General features: G+C 40.1%; 1 protein-coding gene across 3 annotated transcripts in view; it reads left to right on the forward strand.

The window, feature by feature from the left end:
* The window catches only part of SEMA5A (semaphorin 5A), a 397,867-nt gene that overhangs the window by 142,874 nt on the left and 239,019 nt on the right, over window positions 1-15,974 (forward strand). For all 3 annotated transcript variants that reach the window (XM_059694805.1, XM_059694804.1, XM_059694806.1), the window contains one exon: window positions 10,795-10,990. In XM_059694805.1, the coding sequence (XP_059550788.1) occupies window positions 10,870-10,990 (121 nt within the window). In that variant the 5' untranslated portion in view covers window positions 10,795-10,869. The remainder of the gene's footprint in view (window positions 1-10,794; window positions 10,991-15,974) is intronic.

Here is a 15,974-nt window from a genome sequence, read left to right on the forward strand (position 1 = left end):
CTGAGGCTGGGCCCATCACCTGGCAGAGCTTGACAGGGGACCTGAGGCTGCGCCCCTTGCCCAGTGCTGAACCAGGGGACCTGAGGCTGTGCTCCCCGGGGGTGTGGCTGGCTGGGTCTGGGTCTCACATGATTTCGAGGTGCACATGGGTGGGCAGGGACTTGATTCTGGGTCCTGTGGCATGCCCCAGACTCTGACAGGAGGAAGATTTTCATATACATTTTACTAATTTTCTTTCATCTCTGACACTTCTATCATAGAGAAAGGGCAAATAGCAATATTAAAATATTTCCTCTAATTAATTCCCTTTTAATGGGCACAAATTTCATGCACCAGGCCACTAGTGAGGTATAAATAAGAATAGGATGTTCAATACAACAAGATGGCCAAGGTCTTGGCTGTCAAAATCACTAATTCTTCCATTTTTCTGTGGGGCCTCCTTGGGTCTTGTCTCCATGTCTGTCAAACAAGAAGGAAAGAAAATATTTTTACAGGTTTATTTCAGGAAAATAAGAGATATAGTAATATTGTTCAGAATCACATAATCTTCTTTGAAGTTTCTTAAATTTTATTATTTTCTGATAACTAGAATCTTTGATTTTGATACGATATGAATCAGTAATATTTTCTTGTGATTAGAACTTTTAAGATTCCTTCCTCTTAGCAACTTTCAAATATGCAAAACAATATTGTTAACTATAGTTGATTTTCTGTTTTAATGAGGATTTCTTATTCTTGCTTTTAATAAACTGAGTCAAAAGTAGTAAGTAAGTGCACTGCACTTGAGATATGACCAAAGATTATGACAGATTTAAATGGACTCAAATATACTGACTTTGCCATGTCTGGTCCTTTGGGCCTTATAGGTATCAACTAAAATCTGAAAATACCAATTCAGGGCCTTTTCATTAAATATTGTAGTTTTCCAAGTATATTAACAGTCTATTATGTGTGAATTCACTGTATAATATTTTAAGGTATTTGCGTTTTCATCTTAGAATAATGAATATGATGAGTTTATTTCTGTTATGAATTGTAACATCCTCCTTTTTCTGTCCTTTGACTTTCATGTGTTCCAACAGAGGATGGTGTGCCAGAGTAATGTATCTGAACCCCTCAGGGTTAACATGGCATGGTGATATCTTCCATGAGCTTTCAGTTTCCAGGCCCAGGAGACTTCCTCTTTTTAGCTGGGCTGCCTATAGTAATCCCTTCATCCGTTTGACTGTTAATTGGAAAATTATGACATTTAGAAAGGACATTTCTCAAAACCATGGGAATCCTTGTATTTGGACCAGATGTTAAGAGAATTTTAACAGAGAAATAAAACATCTGTCACAACGAATAGCAGAATTGAAGAAAAAGGAACATGAATAGCATTTTAATGGAAGCATAAATATTGTTAAGAAGGTAGAGATGTGTATGTGGGTTTGCATTATTTTCACCCATTAACTTTTTCCTCAGGTGGTGATGGCTTGCCTATATTATGCCTTGTATTGTCCAGAGGTGGAGATTTTCATAGCCTTATTTAAGAATAGGGCAGATACCCAGGTATTTTCATTCAGGGTGGTAAAGACTGTAATAGAAATGAATATTGATGAACAGTGGGGCCAGGTGGGGATGGGGGCAAAGTGGAAAAAATCAAAGAGGGCTACTCAGAGATTGGGGCTACGGATGGAGTGTAGAGGCAGGGAAACCCATAAAAAAACAGCTGATGCTGCAGAGGTGAGAAATAGATGGGTTGGTCAGGGTGGGGAAATGGGCATCATTCTAGATATGGGTGAGGGAAGGGTTGTCAGAACATAGTGACCAACTGAAAGATGAACTTCAAGCAGATGAAGGAAAGGGAGCTGGTGGGTGGGTCCTCAGATTCTGAGTTGGATGTCTGAGTGAATGGTGTGGCTGGATATGAGGGCAAATAGGTATGAAGAAGAGAGCTGGTGAAGACAGGTATTGAAGTCATCTTTAAATGAGGCACCTTTGGGTTATTTATGTGAAGATATCTAGTTTGATTTATGAGTTTGGATCATGTACAGAAGTTTTGAAGAGAGTTATAGATTTGGAAGTCACTAGTTTTTTAGAAAATTTGTAATATTATGTGAGTTTTAATAAAAGGCCATTGAGAATGCGTAGGCTGAGAAGCGATGAACCTTTAGGAGAGATTGTGTTGCACCTTCATGTAGCAGGAGCCCTGAGCAGTAAGAGATCTGGATGCAGTAGGAGCACAGGGAGATTCAGGTGTTATTGAAACCAGGGAACAGAGGATTTTAGGAGATACTCAAGAGAAAAACTCAGTGGGCACATGTGCCATAGAGACTTTCAGTTGGATAGGCTCACAGGGTTTGACAATCAGGAGGTGACCAGTGATGTTGACCAGAACAGTGAAGATGGAAGGGTGAATCCTTTTCTTCCTGCTACCATTGTGTGCTTTCTTTACCATGTTGGCAAAGACATTGCACTCCAAGTCCTGCTTATCTTAACTAAAAACAAATGGGAGCTATGAATAATAATTTCAACACCATGAGAGTCATTTATAACTTGGTTATCTTACTGTGTCAAAAACCCTTTAGCAATTGTCCATTGTTGCCTTGAAAACCCATTATTTAAATTTTCATTTTTAGAAAGAACTCAATTGTTGGTTTAGTAACACACAAGTAGATTCAATGAACTTTCACTCAGTTTTAAAACCTGCTGACAGATAAAATTAATATTGCCTTTGTGTAAATAATAATTTTATCTAATGGACTTCATTTATTTTTATGGATCCTTTAGGCGATCTGGAGCTAAAGTAAGGGAAAAAGGCAAAAATGCAATAACAATTCCCTTTGAAGAGAGATATAAAATAAGGTCATTGGAGTCGAACTATTATTGAAATATATAAAATAGTTTAATGTTTGCTTTTTCCCATTTTATACCATGAGGTCATTTTTTATAACCATAAAATTCCATCTCATCTCCATTCAGATATTATGAAAATCTAGAAGTAAGAAAGCAAGATTCTTATTCAGTTACCTGAAGGTGGCAGCGAATGATGCTTCTCTCCTTAAGGCAGTCGCTGTTTTCATTAACACGTTCCTAAAAATGTTTCACTAATCCATTGATGCTAAACCTCTTTTGGCTGAAACTTGGCAGTCGAGACACATGGGTTAAAATAATATAAAAAGGATCTAATCTTTACAAAAAGGTATGTAAATATGGAAGATGCAATATGTCTGGCGAGCATCTTGATTCCCCATAGAGACTCAACGTCATAAGAAGAAACCTTTAATTTCACCTTGTTTTCCAAATAATGTTCAGTTATTATTTTTGAAAAAGGTTAGAAGAATCTATTTTCTTGCACACTGTGCATTAAGTTTATTGTTTTATTGATTCTTCATTTAATCCCATTTCCTGCTCAGTACCTAAAATATCTGAACTTTTGCAAGAAAAGAACATAGGTTCATTCAATACATTGATTCCAGCCTTGAACACATCAGATTGATTGTCCTGGATCATTTCTTCCTGCTGCTTTAAACACTCTTAACTTGAACTCCTTCAGAAGCCATCACTTCTGCCTTCTTCCATTTAGAGCAGCGGTTCTCAACCTGTGGGTCGCGACCCCTTTGAGGGTCGAACGACCCTTTTACAGGGGTCGCCTAAGTCATTGGAAAACACATATATAATTACATATTGTTTTTGTGATTAATCACTATGCTTTAATTATGTTCAATTTGTAACAGTGAAAATACATCCTGCATATCAGATATTTACATTATGATTCATAACAGTAGCAAAATTACAGTTATGAAGTAGCAACAAAAATAATTTTATGGTTGGGGGTCACCACAACATGAGGAACTGTATTAAAGGGTTGCGGCATTAGGAAGGTTGAGAACCACTGATTTAGAGGGAATTCCTTTGTCTTCTGGGTTTCCTAAGTCTTTACTTCTACTTCTATTTGATAATTATAGAAAGGTGGATTTCTAGTTGTTTGACTACTCTTAACTGTGACCTTGAAGGGCCCCCCATTGTATACTCTTCACCTTTGCCCCCTGTGTTGGAATGCTATCTCTTGCCCGTAGGTGACATCCTTCAATGTGGCTGGTTGGTTAATGATTTCCCCTATGACTCCTCTTGTTTCTGTGCCAAGGGCTTATTCCTTATTATGAAATTTGGGGATACGTTACTGGAGATGGTTCAGATCATCTGATCATGTGGCCCTTAATAAGTGTGTGGTTCTGCCAGCATGCGTGGGAAGACTGAGCAAGCCTTGCAAAGAGCCAGGGGGTAGTGGCCTCACCTATTTGGTGTGGCTGCCACAACACACTTGATCTTACAGCAATAACCTATGAGATGCCTTTAACCTGAGCCTTCATATCTCAGACACAGAGTGAAGAGAGAGGTTGGGTGATTTCAACCTCCCCTTTCATCTCTCAAATTCATTGAATCATTGACAAGTTCTGTCTCATATGTGCCAAGGGAATGAATGAACCACCTCACCATGGTGTTTGCTCAATGGCAAGGGATGGGTGAATTCTAAATGCTCAATAGGTCATTGGCTATGTGATTTCTGATTCATTCAGACTGCATATTCAACATGTTGGAATGCATAAAACTTGGGACTATAATGTTCAAGCCATAGGTGATTTATAATAAAAAGGAGAAACAAAAGTGTAGGAATATGAAAGGTTGTATGCCTATACATGCAACCTTTGATGAGGAATCAGGCCTTAATTGCTACATTGGGATTCCTGGAAAAGAGCTGCCACCGTGGGCTGGAGTGGGTAGCCTTGTGTATGCAGAAGGTGGAAGCCAGTCTGAACCAAGCCCAGTGGGAAGACTTGGGCAGGTGTGGGGCCCGTGGCATCCGCAACGTGCAGATAAGTGTGCAAGACTGATTGAAGATCCTGACTAGGCCAGCGGGGCTGGAGGGATGCCTTTGTAGTGGGAGTAGCGGAGGTGGAATTGGAGGAGATGGTTGTTGGTGAAGGGATAGAGTATTTTCTTTGGAATGCAGTGGAGGAACCCTGAGAGTTTTGAAAGGCCTGGGCTGTTTATCTGGCAGGAGCTGATGATTGTGCAACAGGTACCATATTTAGCTGTGCCAGGGGGTGTGGGGATGAGACCATATGGTTTGTTCGGATGGTGGAATGATTCTTCAATGGTTCTGCTGCTTTCAGTTTAGTCTGGGACTTGATTCTGGGGGAGCCGTTGGTTCATCGGATCCCATGGAGTAGGGCCAGGAGATGGAAAGAGGGAATGCAAATACACACATTTCAGAAGAGCTGTCCATTAGACATTACAACATGCTGTAGTAGTACTTTGTATTATTAAGAGGCACATGTGCAACAGTCTCCTCAACTTGGCCTTCAGCCCTTTGATACTAAGGGCTCTGCAGTGGGCAGGTATGGGGCACGGCTTCCTGAGTCCTGTCCGAGTCAGCTTACCTGATTTCATTGTCCTCTCCCCAATGGAAGTCCTGGCTTTATGGACTCTCTGAGATGTGCCAAAGGGTTAGGCCACTTCCCACTTTACAGTAGACCTAAGGCTCAGAAGAAACCCAGCCACTAATGAATAGAAGTGCACTAAACTTATTTTGGATCTGTGTTTATTAATAACTAGTTAGGCTTTGTTTCCTAAGCAAACTTCTTGTGTAAGTGCTTATTCTTTTGATTTCTTTCTTTTTTTTTAATCTGACAGCATTTTTTAAACTAAGAGGAACAGTTATTTCTGTTCCCTAAAGCCTATTCATTTGTGGTGTGGGTGTGAATGGGAAATGTTATTTATTGCACACACATTTATACTCAGAGTTTTGCTTATTTAGATGGAGCTTGTAGAGAGATCCTCCCACATCAGGAAACTAAAAGGAAGGCCTCAGGGGTTTTGAAATAGATGCAACAAAAATGCTTCTATTTTGTAGCCCAAATTAGCCTGCTGTAATAAATCTTCCTATTTGCAAAATTGTTTGTTTCGTATTAACTCACCTAATGTGTTTTTAATTTTTCAGAGGGAGTGGGATGAAATTAGAACAACATTTACTTAAAGTGATCTTTTGAAAATTTCTTCATAATATATTTGCCAATGTAGCAAGTAGTTATAATTAACATGACTTTTATTCTTAGTGAAATTTTGCTGACGTGACTCAATACAAATTTAGTTAGGATGTGTGTATATATGTGTGTGTGTGTGTATATATATATATATATATATATATATAAACAATCTTTCAAGTGATGATAGATTATTTAATTTCTAAAGGGAGAGAGGTGCACAGAAATTGGAGGTTCTCAACCAGGGGTGACTGGCAGTGTCTGGAGACTATTTGGATTGGCACAGATGGGGCGGGGGTGCTACTGGCATCTAGCCAGGGATGTTGTTAAATGTGCTGAACAGTTCCCAGAATAAAGAATGATCTGGCTCTAAATGTCACAGTCCTGAGATCCAGCACTAAAATCCCTGATATAATTATGTGCCTCCCCACCTCTGTCATTGAGTGGCCAGAGATCCGTGACTCAGTGGAAGATGGAATTAGGTAATCTGGGATGGAGCCTCCTTAGAGTCAAGTCATTCAGGGAGTTAGTCATGCATGGCAGGCTGCTCAGAAAAGCCCACTCTGTAAATGAAGTTGGTGAATACCCTGCCCTGGCATCTTACCACGAGGATTGTTTATAGTCCCTTTATTTTAAGAAAAAAGGTAACATGCTATGTAGTCTGCAAATTATAAACTTCTAAAAATCACCTGTTCTCATTAAAAGTGCTTCACTTAGTTTTTCATGGCAAACATGTAATTTCATCTCATCATCGTGGGCCTACGAGTCCCATTTTAGCTGCTCTCCTACTTGACGTGGCATCTCCTCCTTCTCTAATGGTCCCTTTCCACATCTAGACGCTTGTGCTGTTTCCCCCACCTTTCCTTCAGGAGGCAAAGATGCTGGCATAGAGGTGAGAAGTTCATGGATGTTGACATTGAACAGTTTCAATGGGCGGTTGTTCAGTGGAACTCATTTCATAGGTAGCACAGGGGAGTCTCTGTTGGTGTGGGCCTGACACATTGAAAAATCATGTGCAAGAGAAAAATTTGCTCTTAGTCCCTAGTTGACTTGAACTCAGGCTGGGAGGTCAAGCTGAGGCAGTGGTCCATCCATCTCTGATGGAATGTTGCCCAGTGAGAGATAGTGTGTCAGAGGTACTGCTCTGGGTGCCCGTTGGGTGCCAGGCACAGTGTGAATGTGTCATGGCTGCCACAGAGCTAGCACTTTCTGAGGGTTTACTGGTACTTTCACTAGCCATCCTGCGTTATTTTATCATCACTGATTTGTTTTGACATGAGCGGTGATAATCTATCTCCAGGGGGCTGGTGAGGGTGCTTCAAATGCCCTTGCTCTGGACAGAACTAAATTACATCTGAAACGCCTCTAACAAGTGTTATTCTATGTTATGTCATCCGTTGAAATTTCCTGTGTTAAGTCTCAGGTCAGAAGGATAAGAAAAGGAGGGCTACTTCATGTGGTTACCTCTAGACTGGAGTTCTAGAGCCTTGCCCAGTTTTTCAGAGACTATGATACCTTGTCCAAGAGTGAACTTAATCATCTTTTAATCTTATAGCCCAGGAAAAAAATAACTCCTGTGCCTTCATTGTCCGTTAGGGTACACCGTGTCTGGGTAGGGGTTGTGGCCTCGTTGGACAGGTGTCCCACCCTCACTCCCCAGCTCCTAGTTTTCCGCTGCACTCCTTCCTCCACCTTCATGCTCAGGGTCCCTGACTCCTACAGAAGCCATACTCTAGCTTAGTCATGATTTACAGTCCCTCCACCATCTTCTGCTCAACGTGTACATTTTCATCAATGGGAACATTGAGTCAATGAGACTCAAAATATAGAGACTGAGAAATCTGATGCCCCTAAAATTTATGTGTCTTCTTGTGAAATCTCACCATATATTCAGGGGCCACTCCTTTAGAGGATGAGGCCTCTTTTCTTCATTCATAACCACGTCCGTTACAAGGACCCTGATAGCTTCCCACTTTTGCATTTTTTGGGTCTTCTATTTGATATCTCCTCTCCCTCTTAAATCTACAGTCTCTTCCCACTCACCACTTCTCAAAAGCCACATTTCATGATCTGTTTTCTTTACACTAAACTTTTCCTAACATTAACTGTTTAGTGCTTCTCTGGTTTCCTTGAATGTTCTTTGCTTACCTGGCATTTAAGTTTGCCATCCATGTTCTAGTCCACTTTTTCTCCTTCCAATCCTTTTTGGTTCTTTGACATATGGATTTTGTCTCTTGTTTGACTGAAACTGTTCCCCTCAATTTTTTAAAAAATATTTTTATTGATTCCAGGGAGGAAGGGAGAGGGAAACATCAATGATGAGAGGGAATCATTGGTCAACTGCCCCCTGCATGTGCCCCTCTCCTCCCCACACCCTACTGGGGATTGAGCCTGCAACCTGAGTAAGTGCCCTGACTGGAAATCAAACCCTGACCTCCTGGTTCAAAGGTCCATGCTCAACCACTGAGCCATGCTGGTCAGGCTGTTCCCCCAAATTGATTGATCATTGACTACCTTTTCACTAAAGCATTGGTCTGATTCATTGGGATGCAGTTGACCAGGTCTCTTTTTAAAAAGTGTTATTATTACTTTTTAAAAATCTAACTTGATCTCCATTTTCGCTTGGTGAGCTATCTCTGATTTCCTTCTCATCTTTGTGTTATGACTGTTTAATTAGCAGCTTCTAAACAAACATAAAACTACTTAGCTCCTCCTTTTACCCCCTCATGCTTTCCCCTGGTGAATTTAACCACTCCCATGATTTTAACCCTTCCAAACGTTGTATGCAATCTCTGACTTCTTTTTATATGAGCACCCAGCCTGGATTTTCAAGTCTGCTGCTTTTCCTTAAGTATTCTCTCAGCATCTTCAAGCTAACATGCACACAACTAAATGATCATATTCTCCTCTAAATAAAATTCTTCTATTGATTATCATGTTAAACACAATGGCACTACCATCTTCACAGTCTCTTATATTCTCTGTCTTGAGTCCGTCCATGCCTCTTTACTTTCTGTTTTCCTAAATTTTGCAGATTAGAACAATGATCATTTTATTTCATTTCACACTTTGCAGTTAGGAATTTGGACAGGGCTCACCTGGGTGATTCCTTTGCTCTCATCCTTACTGAAGTCATAAGTGGTTTCCACATTTACTCATATGGCAGGTGCCTTGTTGGGGGCACTGGGAGGTTGGGCTCTGTGGGAAATGTCACTAGAGCTCCTCTATGTGGTCACTCTAACATGGTAGGCTCAGGATAGCTGGACTTCTTACCTGGGGTCCCAGTGCCCAGACAGCATGTGCTAAGAGATAGGAAGTGGAGACTGCCAATATTAGGGACTGGGCTTAGAACCTAGCGCATCATCACTTCTGTTGTCTCTGATTGAGCCACATGGTCACAATGACAGCCCAGAGTCAAGAGAGGGGTCAATAGCCCGACCTTTACAGGTGGAATTTCAAGGAATCTGTGGCCTTCTTTAATTTGCCATACTTTCCCATCACTTTGAATGTTTGCCTGCATTTTTATTCACATGGACACCATTAGAAGTCGCAGCTTCATTTATTTCTCTTCTGAGCAATTGCATTGTCCTCACATGAACTTCTTTACCTCTGTGCTCCTTTCTACCCAATTTCCCAAGTACACTGTTGTGAGAATACTTTTGTTAATATTTCATCTAATGTAATATTAATATACTATGGTAGCTTGTTGCCTAAATATAGAGACATCAGACATTAGTATAGTTTGCCTTTCAAACCTTAAATCAACCTACTTTGTAAGCTGCTTCCCACTATATCTCCTTTTATATCCCCTGGTGTTTGGGTCAAGTATAGCAAACTGTTCCCAAAACACGTTGCCTACTCCTTCCTCTTGCCTCTCCAGGACATCTTTTCATCCTCTTCCTTTGGCATGGAATGCACTTCCAGAAATCTCCATCTGTTGAAATCCTCTTTATCCTCCAAAATGAAACTCAGACGTGAGCCCCTCTGTGGATATACCCTTCATCCGTCTAAATAGCACGAGGACTCTCAACTCCCACCGCATTCCTGCTTCTTTTTATGGCTTTTTAACAACTTGGATTATAGTTATTTTTACAAGCCTATCTTATTTTAAAGCTTATTCATCTTTTAAATTATTCATAGGCTTTCAAGTATCAGCATTCCCAGTATAGTAATTTTATCTCACCCAGTAGGTGCTCAATATAGATTTCAGTGGATTTATATTTGGTCCCTAGCCAGAGACTTTGCAGGTCATCTATACATTTCAAAGGATAAATTCACTAAATATGGGCAATTTTTAAGAGTCGGGTAGCATAATAACTGGCTTATAAGTCAATGACAATGGTTATGGCCTTATTAAATAGAGTCTTTTGAATATTAAAAAGGAAGGCCAGCGTTCTCTGGGTTTCCACATATAGGTCTATGTTTGCATGTTCCAAGGGAAAACCAATTGATGATTACAGCCCTTTAACTGTATTCCTTAGGAAAGTGACTGTCATGTTTTCATGGAGCTTAAACTTGAACATTTCTCCTTTTATAAAAAAATGGGTTATCTCATAAAATTATTGTGAAAAAGGGTCCTTATTGAGATACATACACTCATATGTATCTGACAAATAAGCTAGAAAAAAGTCTGATTGTCTCAGCTCTCAGCTCTCAGACAAGCAGACATTTTTTTTTTAAAGGTAGTGGTAGCAGGGCATTACCAAAAGGCCACCACCAGAAACCCTGGCCTGTTTCCATCCAGGTGTTCTCCTTTGTGTTTCAGGCACTTTTCCCACATGACGGGAGGACGAGCTTCTGGTTAGAAGACAAGCGCGCAGCCCGAGCCCTCCTGCCCACCATGAAGGGCCCCTGTGTCATCGCGTGGCTGTTCTCCAGCCTGGGCTGGTGGAGACTGGCCCAGCCCACAACAGACGCTTCTCAGTGCCAGAGAGCGGAGCACCCGGTCATTTCCTATAAAGGTAAGGGACAGGCATGCTCTGAATGCCACGGCACTTTCCACGCTCAGTGACAGAGGATAGCAGTTGCTCCATTACTTTCATTTTAGACATCGTTCACAATAGGAGCAAAAATATGAACTCCTTCATGGCCAGAATTTCATGTCCAGAAACGGATCACTAACTCAAGAATTTTTACAGATAAGGAAGCCCCCATGTTGAGACCACTGTTATGTAGCAGGTGCTGGAAGCATCCTGGACATTTGAACCAGGGGGTAAAAATGTGACCCACAGACATAACACCAAAGTCAAGGAAAACAAAAAAATTCTCAGCTCACTATTTCCCAACAAAACCTTAGTCTTGCCACAAAACATGTTTTGTTCCTAACTGGCATTGCATGGCAGACAGAATTGGTTTAATTGTCTCTGGTACCTCTATGGATCCATGGGATTAATAAATTGGTATGTGTATCCACTCATGTGTTTTTTCATTAATTAGAATTTATTTAGGGTTCTTTTCACCCCAGACACTCAGCATGCATGAAGAAAACGAAATGTCTTTATCCCTGTCCTCAACGAACTCACAGTTACATTATCAAGTGAACCAAACTTACTCGGTCATTGTATTTTAATAATCAATCCAATAGTTTTATGTTTTGTTACTTTTTAAACTTTGTATCATAACAATTTCAAATAGACAAAAATAGAAAAAATTATTTAAGGAATACCCAAACCCTGTATTTATTAATTCATGGCCCACTTTTAAAAAAAAAATAAATCCTCACTTGTAGTCCACACCACACCCACCAAATTATTTTGAAACAAACTGAATAAATCATATAATTGTCTCTTAATATTTCAGTTTGACTATCAAAAAAAGAGAACTTAAAATACCATTTTTATAACAAACAGACAAAAACAACAACAACAAAATAATTCCGTAATGTCACCAGACTAGTGAGTATTGTGAGATCCCGGAGGGTCTCATGGATGCTTACACATTTTTGTAACAGTGGGATTAAATCAAGATCTAAATGAAGTTTACATATTGCACTTGGTGGTGTATCTTTTGAGGTCCTTTTAATCATTTACTGTTTGTTGTTGTTGTTGCTCCCCTTGCAAATTAATTATTTAAAAAAACCTAAGTACTTAGTAGTATAGAATTTCCCAAAGTGTGGGTTTTGCCAAATGCATCCCATTGGTGTTGTTCAAATGTCCTTCTGACTTGAATGTGCCTGTAAATTTGCAGCGATATCAAGGCTGCTTAGATTCAGGTTCAGCCCTGTCTGTCTCCACTCTGTCATGGATGGTGCTGTGCACTTCCATTGGAGGCAGATAATGACTGGGTGCGAAGTTAGCAGTCATTGATGATCACTGCCTAAATTTATTGATTTATTCATGGGTACAAACCTGGAATTTCGTCATCTTGTCATTCTTCATTTAATGGCAAGAATATTTCTATACAAAACAACTTTTCCTCACTATCTTATTTGATTATCCTAAGGGCACCCCTTATATGGGAATGGCTGAGTCAGTTTCTTTAAGACTAGTGAGTTTTTTTAGCATTACCCAAAGAGGACAAATAAGGTATTATGTTTGCTTTTTGTTTATTTTTCTTATTTTGATGATGATGGTGATTTTAATTCTCACCAGAGGATATGGTTTTAATTGGAGAGAGAGAGAGAGAAAAGAAGAAAAGAAAGAAGAAAGAAAGAAAGAAAAACAATAAACATGGGTCATTTGCCTCTGATACACCTGTCGACCGAGGCATCAAACTCACAACCTGGGTATGTGCCCTGAGCAGGAATCAAACCCGAGACCCTTTGGGATGATCCATGGGATGATGCTACAACCAATGGAGCCATACCAGCCAGGGCTGATTATTAGAATTATTATTAATACATGGGTTTAATGTTTGACATCTTATTTTAAGTAGTTACAGTTTTTGTTCTTATAGATGGTGAAATCATCACATTTCAAGCCCCGGGGAGCCTCTTGAATTTGGCTCCTGAGTTCTTTTGACACAACCCACGTGACTTCTGATAACGTGCTAACTCTCTGGGACAAGATGTCACTGACTCTTCTTAGTTATTTCCTTCCATAGATCCAACAACCTGACATTTTGGCTGATGTTGCATGGAGGTGCTCAGTTAGGTGTTTTGAACTGAGGAAAACATTTTTAAAAAATGCACCATCAATTCTAGATAGTTTCAAGTCACCTTCGGACTGTCGGGTATTTCTGAACCTCTTCTGTCTTGTGTCTACATCTTTCTCTCCCGTGCACAGAATCCTGAGTCTCTGCAGCCAATATAATTATTCCTTTGCCCTTTCCTGAATATATACTCAGCTGTTTCAGAATAACAGTTTCATGCAACTGGAGTCATTTTTGACTACTGAAAACCCTGTACGATGATTCTCTTCTTTTTGTTGTCAGGGTATACATTTTATTGGGAGATTAAAGCAGAATTACTGCCTTGAAATCACTTGAAATAATTTCCTCTTGTATGGTTATGCCAACCTAAAACCCAACTAGTTTTGCTGAATTTTGCTTTTATTTTTTAGAGATTTTTTAAAATTTACATCTTATTATTATGTGTTACTTCAAAGTCAAATTCATGACACAAGGGTGTTCAAGGAAGCTAGCTTTCCTTCCTCTTGAACCTGTTTAATCTCTGCTTTTAGATAACCTTTTACTTAGTGTTTAAAGTTCATGCTTCTTTTTAATACAAACATATATGTATACAAACACATATTCTATTCTTACCTTCCTTTTTTAGATAAAAGCTTGCATACATACAAACTTTTCTCTAGGTAGCATTTTTTGACATAATAATATACCCTAGAGGCCACTCACTAGTAGTATAGATTTATGTCATTTCTTTTTATAGCCTCATAGCTCTTACTTTGTGATGAACATAGTTAGGTTATTTTCTGTCATTTGTGATCATGAACTATTAAAATGGGCTATTAAAATAGTCCATTTAATGGGCTATTAAAATGAGTAGCGCCTCCTGCAGTCAACTTTTAATATTTTTGCAATAGTACCATTGGGAGACATTCCTAGACTTGGGATTGCTGTGTCAAAAGGTAAATGCACATGTGGTTTGCTAGATATTGCCCAATTCCATTAATGAAGGTTGTGCCATTTTGCATTCTCTTTGCTCTGGATATCAGTATCTGTTTATGATCAGCTTTTCCAGCAAAGTATACTATTAGATTTTTGGATTTGAGCCAATCTTGTAGCTCATAAGTGGCATCTCAGCTTATTTTAATTTGCACATTTTTAATTTGGAGTGAATGTACAACAGACATTTAATTGGTACCTATTATGTAAGAGGGTCCGTGCTAAATATTGAGGAGCTAGAGGCAAAAAATACAGTCTGTGTTAAGATATTAGAAGACCTATAGTAATATAAACCAAAAGGACCATTGTATTACATCCTATTAAGGGACCTATTGGGTGTCATTGCTGGGGTCTATGGGAGCCTAGTCAGAAGGAGTGTGATTAAGGAAGCTTACTAGGATGAGGTGATGCCAGAGCTCAGTCCCAGACGATGGTAAGCAGGTGTGTGTGAATCTCACGAAGGGGAAGGTGTTCCAGAAAGAGAACAAGTGCATTGGTCCTGAAGTGAGGGAGGGGAGAATAGTGTCCTACAAGAGGTATGTACAGAGAGTCACGAAATCTTAGTCTAAGTTTTAGAGAGCATGTAAAGGGAGGTGAAGCTAAAGTGGTTAGTGGGGCTTTATAATGCAATGTGTTGGAAGGCATCTTAAGAAGTCCCCCAGCTATCTGGACAGGCTCAGCTTGGAGGGTGGCAACATGGTGGCAGGGACAGCCCATTCTGAGGCTGCTGCTCTGATCAGAGGGAGCAGTAATGTGGGTGGGGGCTGAGGGAGAGGTAGTAGAAATGGAAAGAAGTGGGTGGATTCTAGGAATTTGAAGGGGATTTTGTTGATGATTTAATGGGTATAGGAGGGAGAAGGAGACACTGAATATGATCCCCAAGCTCTTGGCTATTTAACCCATATGGAAGAAAAAAGGGGAAAATATTTGAGGAATGTGATGATTTTAGATGGAGAAAGCTGAATTTTTACCTGCCATCAGAAGGAATTATCTAGTTGAGAACAAGGCATCATGGGATCCAAGAACAGGGGACTTTTTAAGAGGAAGGTGGCCATCCTAGTATTCAGTGATGCAGAGAGTTAAGGAAGATGTGGGCCAGAAGGTAGAGTGAAAAACTCACCCTGGTTTGCCAGGGGCTTTCCTAGGTTAGCACTCAAAATCCTGTGTTCCAAGAAAAGCAATGGTATATTAGTTTCTTAGTGCTGCTGTACCAAAATACTATAAACTGGATGGCTTCAAAGAACAGAGATCTCTTCTTTCACAGTTCTGCAGGCTAGATGTCTGAAATCAGGTGTCAGCAGGTCCATGCTCTCTCTGAAGGCTCCAGGGAAGAATCTTTCTTTTCCTCTTTGTAGCTTCTGAGGGTTGTTAGCAATCATTGACTTTCCTTGACATGTAGACTCATCACTCCAATCTCTGAGTCTGTAGCCACATGGCCTTCTCTCTGTGTGTCTGTCTTTTTGTCCTCTCCTCTTATAATGACACCAATCATATTGCATCCAGGGCCATCCTAACCCAGCATGACTTCGATGCAACTAATTACTTCTGCAGAGGCTCTGTTTCTAAATAAGGCCACACTCACAGGTATCCAAGATTAGGATTTCAATAAGTCTTTTGGGAGGACCCCATTCAACCCATAACAAATAGTATTTATCAGAGCTGGTTTAGGGCAGTGCAGGAGGAGAGACTTAGATGATGATGAGCAGAGGGATAAACGTGGCATGAAGAAATCAATATAAAAGGAGAGAATTGTCTCAGCCAGCAGGGACAAGAGGACAGGGGATGGCTATTAAGAAAGCATTATTTAAGCATCCCTGAATGATGATGAGAAGAAGCCAGGTGATGCAAGAGGCTGAAGAGGAAAAAGAGAGGGGGAGATCATTG

The sequence above is a fragment of the Myotis daubentonii genome, chromosome 4 (genome assembly GCF_963259705.1).
Source record: "Myotis daubentonii chromosome 4, mMyoDau2.1, whole genome shotgun sequence".
Classification (NCBI taxonomy): domain Eukaryota; kingdom Metazoa; phylum Chordata; class Mammalia; order Chiroptera; family Vespertilionidae; genus Myotis; species Myotis daubentonii.